Here is a 23,128-nt window from a genome sequence, read left to right as displayed (position 1 = left end):
TCGTCGGTGTATGCTGTCACTTTGTATAATCTGTCTTTATCTGGACCCCTTTAATATCCGCATTTGTTCTAAGTTTTTGTAACAAAGGTAGTTTGTCTAGTTCCATTGGACAGGGAGAAGGCATCCGACAGGCGACCATTTACCTTAATTCTGGCTGTGGGAGACGAGTACAATGCCATAATGTACTGCAAACTGCGCTCTCGGAAACCCATTTTACTGAGCGTTGTCAGCATGTAATCCCATGCCACCCTGTCGAATGCCTTCTTCGCGTCCAACGAAAAGGAAAAAGCCTGGTGTGTGGGCTGTGGATAGCCAATGGTGTATACTAATCGCCTTTAACGTATTATCACGGGCCTTTCAGCCCTGAAGAAAGCCTACCTGATCTAGGGATACCAGTGAGGCGAGTAAAGGGAGTATGCAATTCACTAAGATTTTGGCATATAGCTTCATATCAACGTTTATAAGTGAGGGTCTGTAGATGGGTACAAGCGACTCATCCTTCCCTGGCTTGGGGATCATTGTGATATGGGCCTCATGAAGGTCCGCGTGTTTTATGGGGGAGTTGGGGAGACTATTGAAGGTTTCTATGAGGTGTGTGAGTAAAGTTTCTGAAAACATTTTATAATACAGAGCTGGCAGGCCATCTGGACCTGGGCTCTTACCCGGTTTTAACTGTTTAAGGGCGTCCAGGATCTCCTCCCCTGTAATAGGTTTGTCCAAATCAGCGGCCGCCTCTGCCGATATAGGCCGTGGGCAATTATCTTTCAAGAAGTCTGTTATCTTGCCTCTGTCCTGGTGTGTCCCTGTCGTGTGGGTAGAGGGGAGATTATAAAGGCTAGAATAAAATTGTTTAAACTGATCCACAATACCAGATGGGGCTTCTATTTTGTTACCCTCAGGATCGGTGATATGATGTATCGTTGCCATTGCTCTCTTTTTTTTAATCGCCCTTGCTAAAAATGGGATTGTGTGTTTTAAAAGCACCATGTTTACTGCTGCAAGCTACGGAGGGACACGGACAAGAGGGGGCATTAAAAGGTTTGCTGACACAGGCATTCCTGTTGACACATTTACTGTTGCATCAGGCTGAGCATTAATAGTAGCAGCAGGGCTGGACTATTGCTCAAGCAGTGGATGTATTCCTTCTGGTAGTACCTCTGCTTTGTACATTGGGCTATGGTCGGAAGGGGGGTAAATACACCTCAAAAAAGGGTTATAGAAAGACTTCTACAGCCACTAGGAAGCCTGAAATCATGTAAAAAAAAAAGATGACTTCCTCCCCTGAGAATGATCTGACTGGTCAGAGTGAGCCATCAGGGATGTTGGGTGTTGCAGCTGCTTTTAGCACTGCAGCCTCTGTATATATTACTGAAGAGGTTTTTTTCCTCAACCATTTTAGGCTTAGAACAAAAAATGTATGCGTTAACCGCATCCCAGAGTGGAACTAAGTGTAAAGCCGCGTACACACGGGGCAGACTGTCTGGCCAACTTAGTCCGTCAGACAATCCGACGGACAGTCCGTCATACTTTCGAATGAACGGACTTGACCACACACACCACTTTTTGAGCGGACTAATACGGCGTACTAAGTTTAGAAATGAAGCTGGCCTTGAGTACTATCAAAGGCCAGGTGTCGGCCTTATCTGTGTTTTTTCAATGATCATTTGCATCACACTCTTTGGTTCATAGCTTTATTCAGGGGGTAATGCAGATTAATCCTCTGGTTAGGTCACCCCTGAACCCTTGGGACTTGAATTTAGTCCTGTCGGCATTACAGAAACAACCTTTTGAGCCAATACGAGATATTCCCTTGGTACTTTTGACAAGGAAATTCATTTTTTTGGTGGCCATATCTTCTACAAGAAGTGTATCAGAGTTGGCTGCTCTTTCTTGTAAAGAGCCATATTTGATTATTCCTAAGGATAAGGTTGTATTGCATCCTCATCCTAATTTCCTACCGAAGGTAGTGTCAGGTTTTTGCTCAGATTTGTAAAACAGATGTTTTGTTTGTGTTGCCAGAGAGGACAGGCAGCGTCTAAATCTTCTTTTTCTAAATGTATTTGTCGAGTGATTGTTCAAGCTTATGGTTTAAAGAGGAAAATTCCACCTTTTCATATTAAATCGCACTCTACCAGGGCTCTTAGTGCTTCCTGGGCAGTGCATCACCAAGCCTCCATGACTCAAATCTGCAAGGCCGCAACTTGGTCTTCAGTCCATACATTTACCAGGTTCTTTCAAATACATGTAAAAGGTCATGAGGATATTGCCTTTGGGTGCAGTGTACTGCAGGCTGCAGTATAAGTCCTCTAGTCTCTTAGTGCCCTACTTTTGTTGTGTCTCCCTCCCTTCATTTGGCATTGCTATGGGACATTCCACATAGTAACTACTATGGCTCTGTGTCCTGTGATGTACGATAAGAAAATAGGATTTTTAAAACAGCTTACCTGTAAAATCCTTTTCTTTGAAGTACATCACAGGACACAGGGGTCCCTTCCTTCTTTTTGGTATACACGTGTATTGCTTTGCTACAAAACTGAGGTACTCCCAGTAGTGGGAAGGGTTATATAGGGAGTGGACTTTTTGTGTTGGGGTGTGCCAGTGTCCATCACCTGAAGGTGGCCTAGTAACTACCATGGCTCTGTGTCCCGTGAAGTACTTCAAAGAAAATCATATTACAGGTAAGCTGTTTTTAAAAATCCTATTGTTTGGCCCCTGTGACAAAGTTGTACCAATTCAGAGTAAACCACATCATAAAAGGTAGACCTTTGGCCCAGTGGGGATGGAAAACAGATCTTGGCTTGAAATTAGTATGAGCCATGGGAGCCGAACTGGCATAACTGGATGGAATTTCAGCTGCTGACAAGTCAGTACACTGAGCTCCTTTAGACCACAACTCCTCTAGCATTTGCAATTCCTCATAGTCATGGTCAATGCTGATATGCTCTGGGGTGACAGAGGGATAAATGGTATCCCCAGGCTCCTTCTTATCCTTTTTGATTGAAAAAAAAAACGTTTGAGGGTAAGGTTGCATGTGAATCTGTTTAAATCTATAAATAACTCAAACAGGTCCGGGAGATTGGGCGGGGCAAAGTTAAGGCCTTTACGTAATAATCCAAGTTCTGATTCTCTAAAAGTTAGAGGATAAATTAAAGATTTTTATGGTATCATAGTTGGATCTTATTTCTTCCTTTTTTGGTTTTCTTTCCTCCATGCTTGCCTCATAGTTTTTCTACCGATCTTTTTCTCTGATTGACCCCCCCGTGGTTGTACCCTTTAATAAAAAAGAAGGGAAAGGGGTAATGGTAAAGAGGAGTTGGCAGAAATGGGTGGATCAGGTGGATGGGCACCAAACCCCACTGGGGGGTGTACATTCAGGGTGATTAGTGGACGATACCATTTCTGTACTCCCCCCTACAAAGGAAGCCCTCAAATGGGGATTCTCCTTTGCCTCATGATGGATTGAAAAATCATAAGGCACTGTTGTTGGCATTATGTTAGATGCACGGCTCACTGCCTTCTGAGTCCCCCCATTTTTCTGTCGGCCACCGAATGCATCACTCTAACCAGATGCTGAGGTTTTAAACTTACTATTGTAGTTGCTATTCTTAAAATGTCTGCCTCTAGGCTACTGAGACCCATTGGAACCCCTGGCAGGTGCCGTCCAGGGCCATGGGTTGAGTGAGCAGGAGGATATTGGGAACTATTTGGCCAAAGTCATTTCCTAGAGTGTGAATGGTTGACTCCTCTATATTGCTGCTGGAGGCAATCCCTGGGGGTGGCAGAACCTGGACCATTATGGGGGCATGGTGGCCTATCATGACATGATGGTCCATCTGGGGCCCCTGGTCTTCTTGTTCTTTATCACAATCCTACAAAAAATCTTCCCTATACGTTTCGAATTGGCCCGACTTCTTACTAATGAGGCCGGCCTAAAATTCAATGATTTGGTCATTGATACGATCATCCCATAAAGAAAATGCAGCCAAATGGGTAATGGGATTGAGCTCGTCTTTTGCAGCCTCAATCTCAGAGTGAATGTGGGCAACGTTCCTCTCCTGTTGGGAAATGATGAGGCTCATCCATTTTCTACTGCATTCCCTGGAGTGCTGGTACCACTGATCCCTAAGGTCATCATCCAAAAAACTGCACCTTTTGGTGTCCCCATTCATGTCCATGTGGACACCGTTATACTGCTCCCACCCCGGAAGTGATGTCACTTCTCATCAGGTGTCTTCCTGAGTTTCCAGGAAGTGGATTCCCCCTGGCACTGAGCTGGTTCCCTGGGGTCTGGTAAGGTGTCTGTGTGACATCGGGTGTTCACTGATCGGCGCACTGCAGCGGGGATGATCCTGCTGGTGTCTGTTGGGGTTTATGAAGCTTCCGGTTGGGTGATCCTAGTGTGTGGTTTTTGAACACTTTTAAATTCCTTAAAGTGGTTGTAAAGTCTCAAAAAACACTCTCATTATAAATTCTCTTACGTGGCAATAGTAAAGGAAGTTTGTGTATTTTTTGCACGATCTGCTTTAAAAAGGATCTCCAGATAGGAGCTAAGTACCTTTAAATAGGGGAGGGACTCCAGTCGGAGGGGCTGTTATTCTTCTTTCACTCTGACCTTGTGCGAATTGGTTTCAGCTTCTTCTCATCAGCAGCATAGAGGAGGGGAAGGAGCAGCTGGCAGGGAATATTATTAATCAATGAAGGGTGGAGGTGAGGGGAGGGGCGTGGAGGAGATCAGTTTTACACACAGACTATAGAAATGACAAGGACACAGGGAAGGGGAGAGGGAGAGATGCTGAGAAGAGAGCTGGTTGATGGAGGCATGTAATCTGAGCATGCTATCTTTGATCAGCAACCATGATAAACATGGTTAGTTTAAACAGTGGAACACAGGAACAGACAGGATCAGTCGGATATTGTACAATATAGAAAGGAACAATTGACATGGCAAAAGCACTGTGCTATCGCTCGTGCCCAAAAGGGACAGGCACGTATTTTTCGGACCATAAGACACACTTTTTTCCCTCAGAAATATAGGGGGAAATGTGCCTGCGTCTTATGGTGCGAATATACGCTTGGCACCACCAACGCCACGCTCCGGAGTGCGCCTCGGCCTTAGGAAAGGCCACAGCTTCGGCCTAGCTCCGGAGTGGCGGCTATCTTGGTGCACCCGCCGTTTGCAATGTGATCGCTCCGTCAAAGCGATCACTTGTAAACAAACCAGCATCATGATGACGCCGGTTCCTCTCTCCCCTCTGTGTACAGATTTGTACAGTGGAGGGGAGAGATCGGATGGCAGCAGCGCTGTGGGCTGCATCTGTAGTGCCCACAGCACTGCTCTGTGACAAGTGCAGTCACAGCCATCCCTCCATACCATGCCAATACTCTGCCATACCCTGCCAATACTCTGCCATACCCTGCCAATACTCTACAATACCCTGCCAATACTCTGCAATACCCTGCCAAGACTCTGCCATGCCCTGCCAATACTCTGCCAATACCCTGCCAATACTTTCTATGGTAATGGTCACTCTGCATTTTCTATGGTAATGGTCACTCTGCATTTCATGGGCACTGGAAAATATTTTAGTACACCATTTGGTTCAGAATATTTTTTTTTCTTGTTTTCAACCTCTAAAACCTAGGTGCGTCTTATGGAGCGAAAAATACGGTATATATTCTTTAGGGTTACAACCAATAGAAAAGGATATGCTTTTTTTTTTTGATCAACTGAAGTTTTAAGATCACTTTTAAAGAGAGGTAAAGAATCTTTAGTGAGACATAAGGTGTTGTGGTCTGATAAGAGGCGCTTGGATTGCTGCAAGTAATCCTCTATTTTATATCACGATAGAGCCCCTATCTGCTTATTTTATGATAATGTCTTTATTTATTTTTTACTTTTTCTCTGATTGACCCCCCCCCCCCCCCCCCGTGGGTGTACCCTTTAATAAAAAAAGAAGAGGAAAGGGGTAATGGTAAAGAGCCCCTATCTTCTTATTTTATGATAATGTCTTTATTATTTTGTAAATCTTTTAGAGCTCTATTCTCTCCTCTCCTTGAATTGTGTTAATATGTTTTCCATTAGCATAGATATTTAGATATTCTGCATATACAACATGGTAAAATATATTAATGAATAGGCTTTGGCCTAATGAGGACAAAACATGGATTACGGGCAGATGGTGGTATGGGAGCTATCTGGGAAATATGAGGTAAACATCTCATTGTTGAAAAATTACATATTGGGTAAAGGACTTGAGGTATAGTTCTCTTGTAAAATTGTTGCAATGTATGGTGTGCTAAATACTCATGTGAATCCAATATTGGATCAGGGTTAATCACTTTATCATTATGATGGGTGGTATCCAACTGAGGGGCTGCTAATGTACGTATAATTATCTTCTTATTTTCTTTCATAGATTACAGTTGTTTTATTATAAGGTTACAGAAATATATTTACTAAGGTCCTTAAATAATAAAAGGGGTTATGTTTATAACCCAGTGCATCACTGAGTTCCCTATTTAACAGTGATAGTTCTTTATTATTCATTGTATGGGAAGATAAATTGTATATTTTCACTGTCAGTAACTTTGGAGGTGGTAGTTAATTCCTCCTTCCCTTTCTGTGAGTTCTTGTCTTTATAACCTCTGCTGCTTCCTCCTCCTTTCTTTGTGATGGTATGTGTAGCCCATAGCTAAAAAATGTTGTTGACATCTTGTTTGGGTCCAAAAGGAGGTTGTTTGTCTGAATTTATGATGTCATCTTGATGGGGGTCAAAAAGCAGGTTATTCACCTTATATGGCGTGCATAATTATTTTGCTACTGGTTTTTAAATCCATTTTTTAAAATACTATTGACTTTTAAATAACTAGCTGAATCATTCAAAATAATTAGTACCTAAAAAACTCGTTCTGTTTTTCATATGGTTCTATGGTCTCTCTGGGGATGTTGGTACAGTAGACAAATTGATACTTTTATCCCATATAATACTATCTATTATCCTTTACAAACATTAAATTGTATGTAATTTATCAGATCTATGACATTACTATATATATGAATGTAGGCTACATTTGCATGGATGACTAGCGCTGGTGCCAATGACAGTGGATGAAATCTGCTGTGGGTGGCTAGCTATAGCTGGCGAGCCCTGTGCACTTCAATGACAGGTTGGCGGCAGCCGCAGCTATCAGTGTGCCTCCAGTGGTGATCACATCAGGTAATTGCTGGCTGGGCAGACTGCCATGGACAGCTGCAGCTGCTGCTGACCTGTCATTAAAGTGTAGAGGGCTCACCGGTCACAGCTAGCTGCTCACAGGTGGCAGAAACAGCAGCAGGAATTAGCAGATTTCCACTAAATTAATTTTAGCCTCACTTTCCTAGTTATTTATAAAAAAAATTTTTTCATTCTAGGGATAAGTCCAAGAAACTAGCAGAGCAGGCTGCTGCCATTGTTTGTCTTCGGGCACTTGGGCTCCCTGAGGGAAAGATTGGTGAAGGAGAAAGTGACCTTGTTCACAGGAAGAGAAAAATGCAGTACCAGAATATTGGCTCAGGAAACCTGTCGGAAGTGCCTCAGACAAAGAAACTACACCAAGAGGATGACAAAACTGAAGAAAAAGATAAAGAAAGTTAAACTCATATTTTGGTATATTACATTTTTTTTCCCCAAAGATAAGCAGTATTGAAATGTAATTACACAAAGGAAATAAAAACATAAATCATAGACACTGAATTCTTATGCATTCTTTATTTAAAATTAGTGCAGCAAGCAGTGTTAATTTCGTTGACTAAATTAATACTATTTTAGTCCACTAAAATATGACTAAAACAATTCAGATGACTAAAATATGACCAAAACTAAAATGGTATTTTAGTCAAAAGACTATAACTAAAACAAAATCAAAATTTTATGTCAAAATGAGGTTGATAAAGGAACCAATGAGATGTTCCGAAACGCGCCCCTCTTTGATGACTGCTTCCTGTTTTGCTTCCTGTTTGTGGTCCACGCTGGTTGCTGGTTATTGTCTCCTGCCGCTGATGTCACTTGCAGGATCTTCATGTTTTGAGACTGGGATTGCGGGCTGGCCTGTCAGTTCTCTTGGAGCTCCCTGCTGTTTTTGACATCACCTGGACCTCCCTGCTACTGGACACACACAGCCTAAAGAACTGGTATATGCCAGTGACCATTACATTCATGCCTGGACCACCTACATGGATATTAATGATATGCTCTGTCAGTCTACATATCTTCTAAGTGTTTTTAACCCTTTTTGGGGAAATTAAACAGCTTTTAATTCTACACTTAGAGGCGCCTTTTCTTTGTTTTTCTGTTTCAAATACATACAGTAGAACACATCTTGTATAAACAAGGAATTGTAAAGAATAGGTTTCCATTATCACTTTAAATTCACAAAACCTACTATGGAAGATACCCAATGGGGAATGTCGTTCTATATGCCTGGTCAACTCACTGTGCATGACACTATAAAATGGGTATGTCTTAAAACCAGTGGCGGCTAGTGATATATAAAAGAAGTTATTCCTGCGCCTAATCAGGAAAGAAAAGAGCGTTTGTACTGCTGCACACACTGAGGTGGGGTACTTGAACCCCAGTAAAAGAGTAAAAAAACAGAAAGGTAGTGATGTGCAGTACTATGACAGGAAATTTAGCCTAGAGGCTAATAAATTCTATAGGCACTAAAATTATTAGGTGATATATATACTACCGCATAAAGTAAAAAATATGTGTATAAACCGGTATGCGTGTTTTATGAGGGGATGATAAGGGGCCTTCACCACTATAACATTGTAGCATCCAGGATAAAAATCAAATGAATATGCAAACATAAAAAAGGAAAACAATCACAATCATTAAAACTAGTGGTTCCCAATGCGATTTGTTATAGCTGACAAAATCGCATAAAGTGCCAGTGCTAAAGAATAAATAAATCCGTGCAAATATCTTCTACACCATAAAGTAATTAAAACAATATACATAAAGCAGTCAACAACTCGATAATTCAATTGTGCAGAGAGTGGTTAGTTGTAACTGACAAAATCGCATAAGGTGCCAGTATCAAAAAAATACTAAATAAATTCGTGCAGGTATCCTCTACACCATAAACTAATCAAAACAATATAAATGCAGCAGTAAACAGCTCAATAATTCAATTGTGCAAAGAGTGACAAGAAAAAAATCCAAATAAACGCATAAAAGTGTTGGTGCTGAGGGAATGAAAACAAAATCCCTCTAGAATAATACGAAGCTTGTGCACAATACCTAAAATCTATGCAAAAAATATCAACAAAATATATAAAAAAAATAGAAAAATTACATCTGTCGGAAAATGTCCGTTCTACTTGTGCGACAACCAGTGGCGATTATGTCAAAGAATCGCATAAAGTGCTAGTGTCTGAATACATGTGCACTATAAAAAAGCAATGTAATCGGTGATGGTAATGGTGATGGTGAATGTATCCCTCGTGGTCCTGTGTGGTCAGAATATGGGTGTCCCCTTACCTTACAGCTGTAAGGTAACAGCATATAATATATATATCCTCAGGGTCCCTGGTACTCTTTATCCTTTGAGGTCCTGTTGTGGTATCCCCAGATCCTGGCGTCAGTATCCTGCCTATTGCGCTGTGTTGGTCCCTTTAAGTAATCACTCAGCAGCATTCAGCGTGGGGGGTACCTCTGCAATTAGTGTGTATGTAAGGGGTTAAAAAGATGAGGAGGAAGGAAGCCCCATAGTGTAGTAGTTTTTTAACCATATAGTATTTTATTACGGTAAAACAATCAGGTACTCACAAACAAACAAGTTTCTCATGTAGTGTATAAACGAGCCTCGAGCTCGATTGCGTCACTTCCGGTAGCGTCCCGTCGCGTGTTCGTCACGGTCACGTGACTTCATCAGGGGATGACTAGTGCTGAAGGAAGTGTCTTTAAATAGAGACAATAATAAATCGTTTGGCGGCCATTTTGGGGAAGACCCGGAAGTGTTCCGGCGGCCATTTTGCGGTATACATGGTCGCCGGAAGTGTACGGGCGGCCATTTTTTAGGTTATCCCGCTAGTGATATATTTTTGGGGGGGCAAGCAAAGCATCTGGGGCGGCTTCCCCTGCATCTCCTCCTTGTCTGCATCATGGTGGCTTCCGCCATGTGTCTCCTCCCACCACCTCCTAGGCCAATAGGATTGCTTCTCGTTTCGGTCAATCCAGCAGTGATAGGTCTCAGGACCCGCTTCCTGAATGGCCAGGAGGAGAATAAGGAAGACAATCGCGAATGTTAATTTTCTATTGTCACACATTTTTTTAAGCCAAATAGAGGCTCTGGCTCTAATCATGCCCTTTAAAAAAAAATATATATATATATATTGGAATCCATGCATCCATCGTCCCGCTTGTAGGTTAGGCAGGGCCAGATTAACATAGGGGCTATTGTAGCTGCAGCTCCAGGCCCCTTTCTCAAGATAGGCCCATTTGTCCATAAAAAATAAAAATAAATAAATAAATAAAAAGATTGACTTCAGGGATTGTAGCTTGGCGATCAATCCTTACAGAGACCCCACATTTAGGGGGTAAGTAGCTAAAGACCCACTCCAGCACTGGTTAAATTATCATCTTTGTTTACGGAGATACGGGGCTCCTTGCGCAGCCTGTCAGAAGCTACATACAGAGTGGCCAGTTTAAATACAAGCTGGAACACTCTGCAGCAGACTGAGAGGATGAACTTACAGTGCTTATAATAATTATTTGTATATTACTTATGATAATTAACCCCTTGCCACCCAGGCCCATTCTGAGACTTCTCTCCTACATGTAAAAATCATCATTTTTTTATGCTAGAAAATTACTCAGAACCCTCAAGCATTATATATTTTTTTAGCAGACACCCTATGGAATAAAATGGTGGTCTTTGCAACTTTGTACGTTACACGATATTTGCTCAGCAATTTTTCAAACTTTTTTTTGGAAAGAAACTGTTTCATTCATAAAAAAAAAAACACTAAAGTTAGCACGATTTTTTTGTTGTGTACTAAGCGATGCTTTACATTTTTTTACAGGTTACATGTTTAGCGTTACAGAGGAGGTCTAGTGCTAGAATTATTGCTCTCGCTCTAACGATCGTGGAGTATGTAACCTGTGTGTATCTGGCTCTGATACTAACCAGTGCCTACCCAGGGACTGACTAGTATCTCTCCCCAGCCTGTCCCCACACACCCTCTCACCTGCTGACCTGTGAATGGGGCAATCACTCCCGCAGTGTTATTGTGTTCTGCCAGTGAATACAAGGATTAGTGTTGCTAACTATAGCTGGCAGCACTGATTGTTTTGAGGAAAACCTGACAGGCTGGTTGTACTCAAGTCAGTTAATAGGTTGACTTGTGTAAAACCAGCTAGCCCATACATAGATCGACTATGGCTGGTCTCTGCTTAATTGGTGAAATTTCAATCCATGTATGACCCGTGTGGGCTCTGTGAGGGTAGGGAACAATGTGAGTTTGCAATGTACAGGGATAGGGACAATTGTAGACACTCACTCAGGTTGAACTGGATGGACTGGTGTCTTTATTCAACCTTACTAACTATGAAACTATGAAAACCGCTTAACCACTACGCAGTCCCTAAACATCCTTCCACAAACCTTTACATTTTTCCTTCCCAGATTACTTCATCCTCCTCTCCTATACATAGTGCCCACTGTCATACTCTCCACACTTCTCTCCTATACATAGTGCCCACTGTCATACTTTCCACACTTCTCTCCTGTACATACAGCTCACTGTCATACCGTCCACACTTCTCCCCTATACATAATGCCTGCTGTCATATACACACTCCTCTCTTGTTCATAGTGCCCGCTGTCATACACTTCTCTCCTATACATAGTGCCCACCGTCATACCCTCCACACTCCTCTCCTGTACATACTATTCACTGTCATACCCTCCACACTCCTCTCCTATAAATAGTGCCCACTGTCATACCTCCAACACTTCTCTCCTATACATAGTGCCCACCATCATACCCTCCCTCCACACTCCTCTCCTGTAATTACTGCTTACTGTCCTACTCTCCACACATCTCTCCTGTACATAGTGCCCACTGTCATACCCTCCACACTCTTCTCTTATACATAGTGCCCAATGTCATACCCTCTACACTGCTCTGCTGTGCATACTGCACACTGCCATACCCTCTGAACTCCTCTCATGTACATAGTGCCCACTGTTAGACTCTCCACATTCCTCTCCCTCACCTGCACATACTTCCCACTTTTATACCATCCATACTCTTCCCCTATGCCTCTTACCCACAAAAACTGTTCTTTAAAATTATACTGAATATCCTCAATGTTACCAGCTCTAGAATGGGCACACTTTTGTCAGTTCAACTAAAGGAAATCTCACAGTCCTCATATTTGTTCTGTCCCATTATTAGTACTTATTTAATTTTGTAATTACTATTTTGATGTATAGAGGAACATAGGTGATGTCAGCTACTCTAAATATAACACTTGTAAAAAAAGTGTCCCTGAAATTATTTTTGAAATGTTGACAACTATGCACTTAGGCACTGCCCAAGGGCCACAGGGTCAGTAGGGGGCCCCATGAGAGGCTCCTGTGATATTAAAGCGGTAGCAAACTTTTCTAACATTACTACTTTTTAGAGGCCCTGGGGTAGGTTATTTCATAATATACAAGTATGCACAGCATATTAGCACATTAGGGCACACTTAAATTGTCAGACTGAGCCCTCCAGTGCTGTGCTTTGATCAATCCGGCGGGGCCCGGGCACTTCCATCTTCACCCGGTCTTCCTTCTGGGTTCTGTGCCTTTAATGACTTGCCTTGGCCAGGCTGCATTGATGTCATTCCCACACATGCTCATGTGCATCCTCTTTCTCTCATCCCCCCTTTCTCTCTCATCCTCCCTCCCTTACCCTCACACCTCCTTCATCCCCTTTCTTTCTCTCTCTCTCTTTCTCTCTCTCTCATCCTTCCTCTCTCTTTAATTTAATTTGTTATAACAAAAAATAGTTTGCATTTGTATTTATTTATTGTTTATATAAGGCCCCACCAAAATCCTCAGCACCAGGCCCATGATCTTCTTAATCTGGTCCTGCACACTACACCCACTGTATTACAGAAACAGAACGACACCAGCAAAAAGGGGTATCTTCAGGTGTATAATGGGCAGGAGGCACACAATACCCACTCTAACTGCTGCAGATGCCTGTATTAAAGAAACATAACAACACCAGCAATAAGGGGTATCTTCAGTTGTATACTGTGCAGGAGGCACACAACACCCCCTCTAACTGCTGCAGATGCCTGTATTACAGAAACAGAACAACACCAGCAATAAGGGCTAACTTCAAGTGTATACTGTGCAGGAGGCACACAACACCCACTGTAACAGCGCTAGGTTCCCAAGCAAAAAGACATTGTCCCTGCCTATCTTGCTTTTTCCCTGCATGCCAACACACTACACAAGGCCGCCGTGCTGGCGGCCTTATATAGTGTGGGGCATGTACTAAACCCCCCTGAGCTATAATTGGCCACAGGCATCCTGACTGACCAATTATGGCTCTCCTCGCTGCTGTGATTGACCAAGCATGCGGGGTCACAGTGCATGCTTGGCCAATCGTGAGCCAGAAATGCACTGCGATGGCGTAGTGCATTGTGGGCCATTCGCGCCACACTAATATGATGCAAACGGTCCACAAAGTTCTGAATTTGGCGAACAGCCCATGTTCGAAACGAACACCAAGCTCATCCTTAGTGCTAAGCTGGGAGAATGAGAGTATGCTTCTCGTCGTACTCCCAGGTAGCTTCTTTAAGGCGTCCTCCTATTCTCAACAGGTTACTGCTGTTGAGGAATTGATCGAGTTTCCTTAGGGCGCTGTCTTTAGGGATTGATTTTTTGCTGTTAATATAGTCAATCTCTCTAGTGTAAATGATCAGATGTTTTGATTGCTCTAGGTCAGTCACTGAGTAGGTATTTTTACAGCGCTGCCTGCCTTTGCAGTTAGTCCTTTTCCAAAAGGAACAGGCTATGGGGGAAGAGATGAGATTTGACTATGGTGGAAGAGATTAGATTTGAGTTGGTTTTGTGAAGCCACTGTAATTGCAGACACTTGTGGACGAACTTCTGCATCCTTGACTGCATCTACCAAGCTAAAGGTCTCCGATTCAGAAGTGTTGTGTTCTGAATTGTACAGGAATGTAGGGCCAGTAAACCATGTTGTGTCCTTGAGACAATTGGCTGGGACAGCTCTGGTAGCTAGGTCTGTGGGATTGTTCGCAAATATCTTACCCATAAAGGCAAAGAAGTGGTCTCTCATGTCTGGTTTTCTCTGGAAATTAAATTTAAGGGAGGCAAAGCTTTTAAGGACTTGTTCCTTGTTGTTAGGTAGATGCTGTCTATGGGGTCTAAATGGGAAAGGTGCGACCCAATTGTTTGACTCTTCCTTGGCTGTCTCCTTTTCCATTATTTGCAAGAAAGTCTATCCTCAAAGGATATTGCTACTTGCTGGTCTTTCTTTGTTCTATGTAAGACTGTACACCCTAGGTGGTCTGGGTCACTGTCACACGTGTGGTCATCTGTGTCTACAGAGGAACAAGGTATGTGAGTACTACCTGGAAGCTCTTTTGTGATGAAGCTGTTGTGACATGGTTGCAAGAAGGAAGGATGTCCTTTGTAAAGTACGTTAGTGAACATGCTACTGACCGTGGTGGCTCTGTGCACAGTCTTTAGGCAGAGGTCCCCTACGATGACCCACCCCAGGTCAAGTCTTTGGGCAAAGGGAGCATTGCGGGGACCATTAATCTGTTCCCTTACTTTATTAACCTGCAAAATGTATCTTCCCAGGAGCAGCATTAACTGAGCTTGCTCATCATATTCTGGTAGGAGATGGGCCATGCGTTTTAGATGAGGTTGATGAATTGCTGCATCTGGTGTAGGGATTTCTGACCGGTTATCTGGAATCTGGTTGCACTCGAGTATGGTGGGTAAAGGTAGGTGAGTCTGACCATCTACACAGAAGGCAGTGGCTCTTCTCCCCGCCGTCTCAACAGTACCTGCACAAGTCTTTAGGGTGTAAGGGGAGCTTGGATCCCTGACACCGAAGGTGTCAAAGAATGTGGATTTAGCCATAGTGGTTGCTTTGGTCATCTAAGAGTGCATATATCTTGACAGCTTTGTTTCTGTGACCCATTGGATAAGCTCTAATAATACAGATCTTTGAACAAGACCTACCGCCTGCAGGATCTTTGCATCCCTCAGTACACTGTGAGGTAACCACTGAGATCTTTGAACCGGTGTTCTCTTGCTCTTCGCCATGCCCGTTGGTATCGCTAGCTCACTGGGCGGTCCAAGGAGCAGGGCCTGGATGTAGTGTAATGGAGTTGTGGTCTGTGTTGTCACACACTATGCATGATACACTAACCGTCTTGTATCATTGTGTAGTAGAAGGGTTATTCCGATGCTGGTTTGGAGGAGAGGTAGAGGAGAGGTATCGTAGGTTGATATAAAGTGTTGGTGCAAGTACTCTGAAGTGCGTTGTGAGGGATTCGGCTTTCCTTGTTCAGAGCCAAGCACATAGATGCGTTCACTACTGAGGTTCCCAGCTGCTTCCAGGGCTTCTGCTTCAGGCAGTTGCAGCTTCCTTTTCTGTAGTGAGCTTCTCCAGTGCGACATCTAGACGTTTTTGTTCAAGCTTTATAGAGGCTTCCCTGGCTTCTAGTGAGGCCCTTTCTAACTTCAACTGCATCTTCAAATTAACCTACGATACCTCTTCTCTACAGGGAATAGACGGTGTCCTAGGAAACAAACCAAACACTGCAAGTAACAGAGCATGAGAGCAACCAAATTCCTCAGAGCTGCAAGCAGCAGAACTCCTGAAAACACATTATAGCTTAAACCTATGTCTCTGCATGCCATGATCCTCAACCTCCAAACCGGCATGAGAATAACTGATTCTACTACACAACAATACGAGACAAGAGGGCCTAAATCAGAAACTTCTGAGAGGTATGGTCGCACACTCCCACTACAGTAGTGAATCGCCAACATGCTCTAACACCAACCAAGTTATAACAGACTTATCCAAGTTCTGGGAGTACAGGGCACAGGGGTAGCTTTTAAAATGTAGAAAAAAAGCAGAGGGAGAGAAACTTCCACATAGTGTAAATCCGATAGTCTTGCGGTTTATTAAAAATACAAAATTTAAAAATGGATACAAACGGAATGAAAAAGTTCAATATATTGAAAAATTAAAAAATGCGCAGTAATAAGTGGCTAGGCAAGAGTAATAACATGACGCATTTCGTCTTAAGAGACTTCAACTGGGGTGTGGATTTATTGGCTGGGGTGTAGATTTATTGCCAAAGGTTGCGACAAACACAGCGTTCCCCAGCATTTTAACGTTTCCACAATAAAGATATTAAATGCCTGGAGGTCTTTGTGATAGAAACTATCCCTAAAGGAACACTTACTACACATGAGAGATTTTCCCTTTTATGTAAAAGGGAGGTGTTCTGGATATATATGTTTGATTCACTTGCCCCTAAACGGTTAAATGAAGAACTAGAAATGTGCAGTTTTGTATAGTGCTTTTTTACCATGTGTTTTTATTCCTATTTCAACTATAGGTTTATAAACCTTTTTCTTCTAAGTACATAAGTATAATTGATGAGATATAATTTTATATATTATCCGTGTTCTTAATTATATATCATATATAGAGTAATTACACTTTAATGTATATTTTATTTAATTTTCACATTTTTTTATTTTTAAATATTATCCATTTTTTTGGTTTATATTAAATATATGTATTTATATTTCGTCGCCAAGGTAACATTTACATAATCATTGGATCATTTACCAAGCCACTATAAATCATTTAACTCACTTCTACCACTCATGAGTTGAGGGACTTCTACCTCCTGGCAATCTCTGACAGCTTTTTACACCTTTGCACAGCCTCTCCAGCTTGTCAGCCCAGACCCTCCAGCAGGCTATACATTCCCACAGTGTATGCCATAACATCGGGAATGTACTGCATTTGAAGGAGCGAATGTCAGCCAATCCACTAACACTGGTGCAGCATCGAATCGCACTGGGTGTGAAGGAGCTTTCCATTTCCTTAAGTCAGTGGCTCAGCTGGCCTGACGTCACTGACACACGTGAGACGGAGCTCCTCTGTATCTTCCCGTCATGTGCAGCTGCAGTGTCCACCCCTCCACACTCTGGATCATTGGCGGTACGCTGATGAGCAGGCTCTCCTGGGATTAAACCCGAACTCAGCAGGAACACAGATTGCTGTGTCATCTTCCATCTACTGATCCCTCTCTCTCCTCCCTCTTCCATTGTAGGTGAACAGTTTTTGAGAGTTTCTCAGTATAACTCCTTGTTGCTCAGTGGACTGCCGGAGACTAAGTAAGCCCCCCTCTTTTCTTGTCTTATCTTATTGCAAGCGAATAAGACTGCATTTCTTATTATCTGCTATTATTTTGAATAAACTTATTTATCTTTTAATTTTTTTTTAATGAACTGTGGACTGCTTGTTTTCTGTTTTCTATCCAGTTTGGAGTGATGTCCTGATCCAGAGAGGATCTGTGTTGTACTAAATACCTTCCACTCCTTAATAATAGACTTCACTGTGCTTCTAGACATTGATTGCTTCGGGACATTGCCTTTGTATCCATCTCCTGACTTGTGCCTGTCCACAACTTTATCCTGGAGATCTTGGTGACAGTGCCTTGCCACCCATAGTTGATTGTTTGATTCAGTTGCACTACCAGGGACTGAAATGCTCCAGGAAAGCTATTTTTATTCTGAACTAATTAAAATCACCACAGCTGATCACAGTTGAAATTATTTTGAATAAACGTATTCATCTTTTAATAATTTTTTATGAATGACGGACTGCTTTTTTAACCCTTTGAGCGCTGGTGTTTTCTGCTTTCTATTGTCTGGTCCATTTCCACCAGTTATGGGGTTTTTTTCAGTTGTACGGGTTACAGACCCTCATCTATTGATTTTTATTTCCATATTTTTTTTTATAAATATTTATTTAACATCACATTTTTTTACAATTTTTCTTTTTTATCCAACATTTACAGATCTGTTCTTTATCAATCAGTACAATTGGATTAGATTCTATTTTCACATAGACAACATTTTTCAAATACCTATATGTTGGATTCAATATGAACTCATGTAGTGTCTTCTGGGATCCATGCATGGATTCCCATTCCCAATGGTGCAGTGTCCTGGAGAACAGGATGCCCTCCCCCGGTTGGAATGTAGCCAGTTAAACCTTGTGACAGACCTAGCCGGGACACAGGCTTTTTGAGAGGACTGAATGCGAGCCTCTTGCCGACTGATTATGGGCCCTGGATTTTAAGAGGTACAGAGTGAATGAGAACCCCACTATAATCTGTGCTAGTCAGATTCAATGCTGTATATATATGTATATATAATGTGTGTTGTCTCATGCTGTTGGGACACACACTGTCAGATGCTAATGTCATGAACTCCAGCCACCTGTCTGTTGTCTTGTATAATGTAAATGAGTCTAGTATGGCTTGTAAGAGTATTCCACACATTGTTGTTTGTGCTAATTAACCCTGTGTAGATGTTTATGGTAATGTGTATTGAATTGTTAGTGAGCTTGGAGCCCAAAAGTCTTATCTCTCAGTCAACTAGACTGAGTGTTGATTTAGATAATTAGATCAGGTTATTTCTGTTTCTGGCTACAGTTGTATTGTTAGAATAAATTATCAGGAGGGGGGACATCCCCCTCTACTGTATTATAAATACTTGTCATTTTGGTTCTAGTAAATCAGTCCATGTTGAGCAGCTAAGCAAGTGTCATCTTGTTTTGTGCTTGTGAGCGGTTGGAATATCTGATATCTATATTCAGGCTGGGAGGAAGTGGTATATGACGAAAGCACTCAATCGGAGTGTGGGATTGGATCCGTCCCATTGTTGGCAAGCAGTGGGACACTTCCTGCAGTCTGGAACATCCAAACCTCCACCTGGATCCAAGGTCTGGATAGCAGGAGAGGAGGAGAGTCGCCATGGAAGAGGAATTCAGAAGGAGGTTGCGAGAGATGCAGCTACAGCACAGAGGACCAGTATCAGAGCAGGTCCTGCTGGGATGGTTTGATTCTATTCGCTGTAAACTCTGGAAGGAAGCGCTAGTCCGTGAGCAGCGTCAGCAAGGAAAAGTTCTCCCCTCCAACCAGGAAAGGTTCTGGTCGCAGTATGGCTTGCGGGTGCTGTTTTTAGGAGAAAAAATGCACAAGGAGCAGACAGCTGAATTAAGCAGGCTGGTCTGGGCAGAGATGAAGCTGGATGAGAGTTACAGAGCCCTCCGGTGGCATGTATCCCAAGCATGTCCCTGGATAGCGGATGACAGCCCAATGGAAGGCTCAAGCTACAGCAGCCTGGGACTGTTGTATGTTAAGCTGACAGGGGACTCTAAATTTGGGAGTGATTTGGAGTGGCAGTTGGACGAAATCATGGATTTCAGAAAAGGGCTACTGAACATCTCGGAATTGCACTGGGCACTGGAAGATATAGAGTTTCTGGCCGACCAGGAATGGGAGCTGGAGATCGCCTACAGATGGTTGCTAGACTCTGCTCAGTGCCAGGGTTGGAATCCCTTTGCCTGGGACTATAAGGAAATACCAGTGGACAACTCTGAAATCCTGGCTGAAGAGTCGGCAATGTGGCAGAGTAACAGTGTGCTTTGCCAACCTGCCCCTGCAGCTATGGACGCGGAGGTCTTATGGCGGATGCAGCAAGTGCTGACTCACCTTGATGATCCTGTTTCTGCATGGGATGATCTTGGGTGGAGGAATGTGCCTGTCCAGCAGTATGCCGGAGGACCGGCAGTGAAAAATCTGGAGATTTCCATCCCAAAACTGAAGTGCTGACAACAGGGCAGAGCTCTGCTGACCTCTGCTCAGCACCGATAGCATCTTCTGGGTTACACGGACAGGAGATGGTGAAACTCTATCCCCAGACACCAGTTCAGTTGCAGTGACAGGGGATTTGATAGACTTGTATGCTAAGGAAGAAGAACCTGATGAGCCTCCAGCAGAAGAGCTGGTATTAGCGCCAAACTTCACTGTGCTCTGCCAGGCACCAACAGCAGCATCTGTGGAGTTACAAGGAACTTTCCCAGCTGAAGCGCTGGTCACCGGACAGAGGGTCCAAGACCACTGCCCCACACCTGTGGCAGTTCCGGAGGCTCTGGGTGAGAAGGTAGCGATCACTTCCCAGCAGCAGATACAGGGGGAGAAGGGAGAGGTGTTTGTTGTCCCTCCTCAACAATTGGCCAGGGTGGAGAAGGCGGTCTTTCCTCCCCAGCAAAGATCCGTGCACCTGGGAGACAGTACCACAGACATGTCATCCCAGCAGCCAGATGAGGGAACAGAAAGGGAAGCAGCCGGCTCACCACCCCAATGGCAGCTACACAATTTTGGAGTGGAGGAATCCAGCCTCCTGTCCTAACAGTTAGCCGAAGCGGGTGATGTGGAGTCCCCAGCAGCAGTGCTGGCAACAGGGCAGAGTGCTATCAAACTCTGCCCAGCACCGGCAGCAACTGTGGCAGTTCCGGAGGCTCAGGGTGAGAAGGTGGCAATCCCTTCCGAGCAGCAGATACAGGGGGAGAAGGGAGAGGTGTTGTCCCTTCTCAACAGTCGGCCAGGGTGGAGAAAGCAGTCTTTCCTCCCCAGCAAAGATCAGTGCACCGGGGTGACAGTACAACAGACATGTCGTTCCAGCAGCCAGATGAGGGAATGGAAAAGGAAGCAGCCAGCTCCCCTTCCCAATGGCAGCTACACAATTTTGGAATGGAGGAAGCCAGCCTCCTGCCCCAACGGTTAACCGGAGCAGAGGATGTGCCCTGTGCCAGCAGAAGTGCTGGCAACAGGGAAGAGTGCTACCCACCTCTGCCCAGCACCAGCAACAACTGTGGAGTTCCAGGGAGCCGGGGTAGTCGGCCCTTCTCTCCAGTGGCTGAAAAAACTCCAGGGAGAAAGGCCAGTCCAGGCCTCTCCCCAGCAGCGGATGTGTTCTGTGAGAGAGGAAGAGGTTGGCTGGGTGAGGAATACTCTGTTTGGAACAATTTGGGGTACTGTGTGGATACCAGCATTAGAGGACTGGAACCCATGACTAACTTCGGAGTCAACCCGTCTGGAGTTTCCTCCTGTGTTAGTCTCCTGCATAAAGGGGAGATGTGTGACAGACCTAGCCGGGACACAGGCTTTTTGAGAAGACTGAATGTGAGCATCTTGCCAACTGATTATGGGCCCTGGATTTTAAGGGGCACAAGGTGAATGAGAACCCCACTATAATCTGTGCTAGTCAGATTCAATGCTGTATATATATATATATATATATATAATGTGTGTTGTCTCATGCTGTTGGGACACACACTGTCAGATGCTAATGTCATGAACTCCAGCCACCTGTCTGTTGTCTTCTATAATGTAAATGAGTCTAGTCTGGCTTGTAAGAGTATTCCATACATTGTTGTTTGTGCTAATTAACCCTGTGTTGATGTTTATGGTAATGTGTATTGAATTGTTAGCGAGCTAGGAGCCAAAAAGTCTTATCTCTCAGTCAACTAGACTGAGTGTTGATTTAGATAATTAGCTCAGGTTAATTCTGTTTCTGGCTACAGTTGTATTGTTAGAATAAATTATCAGGAGGGGGACCTCCCCTTCTACTGTATTATAAATATTTGTCATTTTGGTTCTAATAAATCAGTCCATGTTGAGCAGCTAAGCAAGTGTCATCTTGTTTTGTGCTTGTGAGCGGTTGGAATATCTGATATCTATATTCAGGCTGGGAGGAAGTGGTATATGACGAAAGCACTCAAACGAAGTGTGGGATTTGATCTGTCCCAAACCTCTATTGTGACTTTAGATTAGAGGCTTCCATCTATCTATGAGAGCTACTCTGCCTAACAATGCTGACTCCGATCTGTCTGTGAGAATCAAAGACGAGCCTAATGGATAGAGAATGGGGGAACCGGAGATTGAAATACAAGATTTGACCCCAGTAGGAGTAGTTGCAATTCATGGACAGACACTGCCCCCCAGAGGTCAATTATGGCAGGGTGGTCAGAGATATTTAGCCTGGGGGAGGAGTCGCCCCAAAGACACTGATTCATCCACAAGCAAAGGGGGGCAGGCAATGGGATGTGGTGTGGGTGAGGTGTGTTTGTCAAAAGGGAATGTTTGAAACAGAGCTTCCTCTCATTCCATCATGAGGACAGCCAGAGGACGTGCTAAGTATATTACTTGTATTGTGTTCTGATTGTATGCTATGTAATGTTGTAACTCCTTTTAATACATGTTAGCTTTGTTATTTCCTTGAGAAATAAATGATATTTGATTAATCTTAAACCGTGTGTTTGGTTTCATAGCTAACTTTGCATTCTTGTGATATTAACAATAGCATGCGCTCAGAGTTTTAATAGAATAACTAATCTATAGGGACTAGACAAATTAATGCATATAAATAATAATAGTTATTATTCATCGTTTATTTCATTTGGCACCCCAAAAGGCGTGTAGGTTTTTTTCTGCACAGAATTCACAAACCCTAATGTATTTTTGTTTTGAGTCCCTGTAAGCACAAATCCTCAAAGACACCCAGAACTGAAAGTGTGGACAAGATTGGCACTGGCTTGCGAATTCTGAAACCACGCTTGAATGAGCATGTAAATTCTGTGAAATAAGTCATCGGTGAAACGGACGCATAGAACCTGGTGAGAACTGTGGCTGATATATGTATGTACATTAATGTTGTAATGTACTTTAGGCCTGTAACCAGACAGCAATACTGGGGAGTTAGGGATTGATCATCCCTGGTTATGTGATATAACCGCAGATTGACAGGATAACCACACAACTTTGAGGAAAAAGTGGAAATCCCAACGTGAGTGTGAAATAGCCTGCAATTTAAGAGAGGCGAACATTGATTAAGAGTGTGTTCCCTGACAGAAATTTGTTGTTAAACGGATTTGTATTTTTGTTTTTGTTTTGTGTTGTGGGACTACAGGTGAAAGCTAGCTTTTAAACAGTTTTATCTGGGTCTT

General features: G+C 43.2%; 2 protein-coding genes across 11 annotated transcripts in view; both read left to right on the top strand.

The window, feature by feature from the left end:
- DUS2 (dihydrouridine synthase 2) overlaps positions 1 to 7,724 on the top strand; it is a 1,012,599-nt gene extending 1,004,875 nt beyond the window's left edge. For 6 of the 7 annotated variants that reach the window (XM_077457175.1, XM_077457217.1, XM_077457167.1 and 3 more), the window contains one exon: positions 7,412 to 7,554. Coding sequence is in view for 1 of the 7 variants with exons in the window: in XM_077457206.1 (XP_077313332.1) it covers positions 7,412 to 7,634 (223 nt within the window). In the remaining 6 variants the exon portion in view is untranslated. Of the gene's footprint in view, positions 1 to 7,411 lie in introns of all 7 variants that reach the window. The other variant, XM_077457206.1, reaches the window with a different exon arrangement.
- Positions 7,725 to 14,126: 6,402 nt separating this feature from the next.
- LOC143933998 (uncharacterized) lies at positions 14,127 to 22,433 on the top strand. 4 transcript variants are annotated; one of them, XM_077457234.1, is made up of 3 exons: positions 14,127 to 16,035; positions 17,382 to 17,445; positions 17,593 to 22,433. In XM_077457234.1, the coding sequence occupies exon 3, from the start codon at positions 19,092 to 19,094 to the stop codon at positions 19,950 to 19,952; it is 861 nt and encodes a 286-aa protein (XP_077313360.1). In that variant the 5' UTR covers positions 14,127 to 16,035; positions 17,382 to 17,445; positions 17,593 to 19,091; the 3' UTR covers positions 19,953 to 22,433. The 4 variants fall into 4 exon arrangements, 3 of the variants coding, with proteins under 3 accessions (XP_077313360.1, XP_077313367.1, XP_077313352.1); XR_013263190.1 differs by lacking the exons at positions 17,382 to 17,445; positions 17,593 to 22,433 and adding an exon at positions 16,861 to 17,375; XM_077457241.1 differs by lacking the exon at positions 17,382 to 17,445.
- The last annotated feature ends 695 nt before the right edge of the window (positions 22,434 to 23,128 follow it).

The sequence above is a fragment of the Lithobates pipiens genome, unplaced genomic scaffold, assembly GCF_037356315.1.
Source record: "Lithobates pipiens isolate NorthernLeopardFrog02 unplaced genomic scaffold, aLitPip1_a1.2 Scaffold_10, whole genome shotgun sequence".
NCBI lineage: Eukaryota > Metazoa > Chordata > Amphibia > Anura > Ranidae > Lithobates > Lithobates pipiens.
This window is presented reverse-complemented; position numbering and strand designations above follow the sequence as displayed.

Excerpts from the sequence above, each read along its gene's own strand:
- LOC143933998 (XM_077457241.1), top strand. The coding sequence starts at position 19,092 with ATGGAAGAGGAATTCAGAAGGAGGTTGCGAGAGATGCAGCTACAGCAC.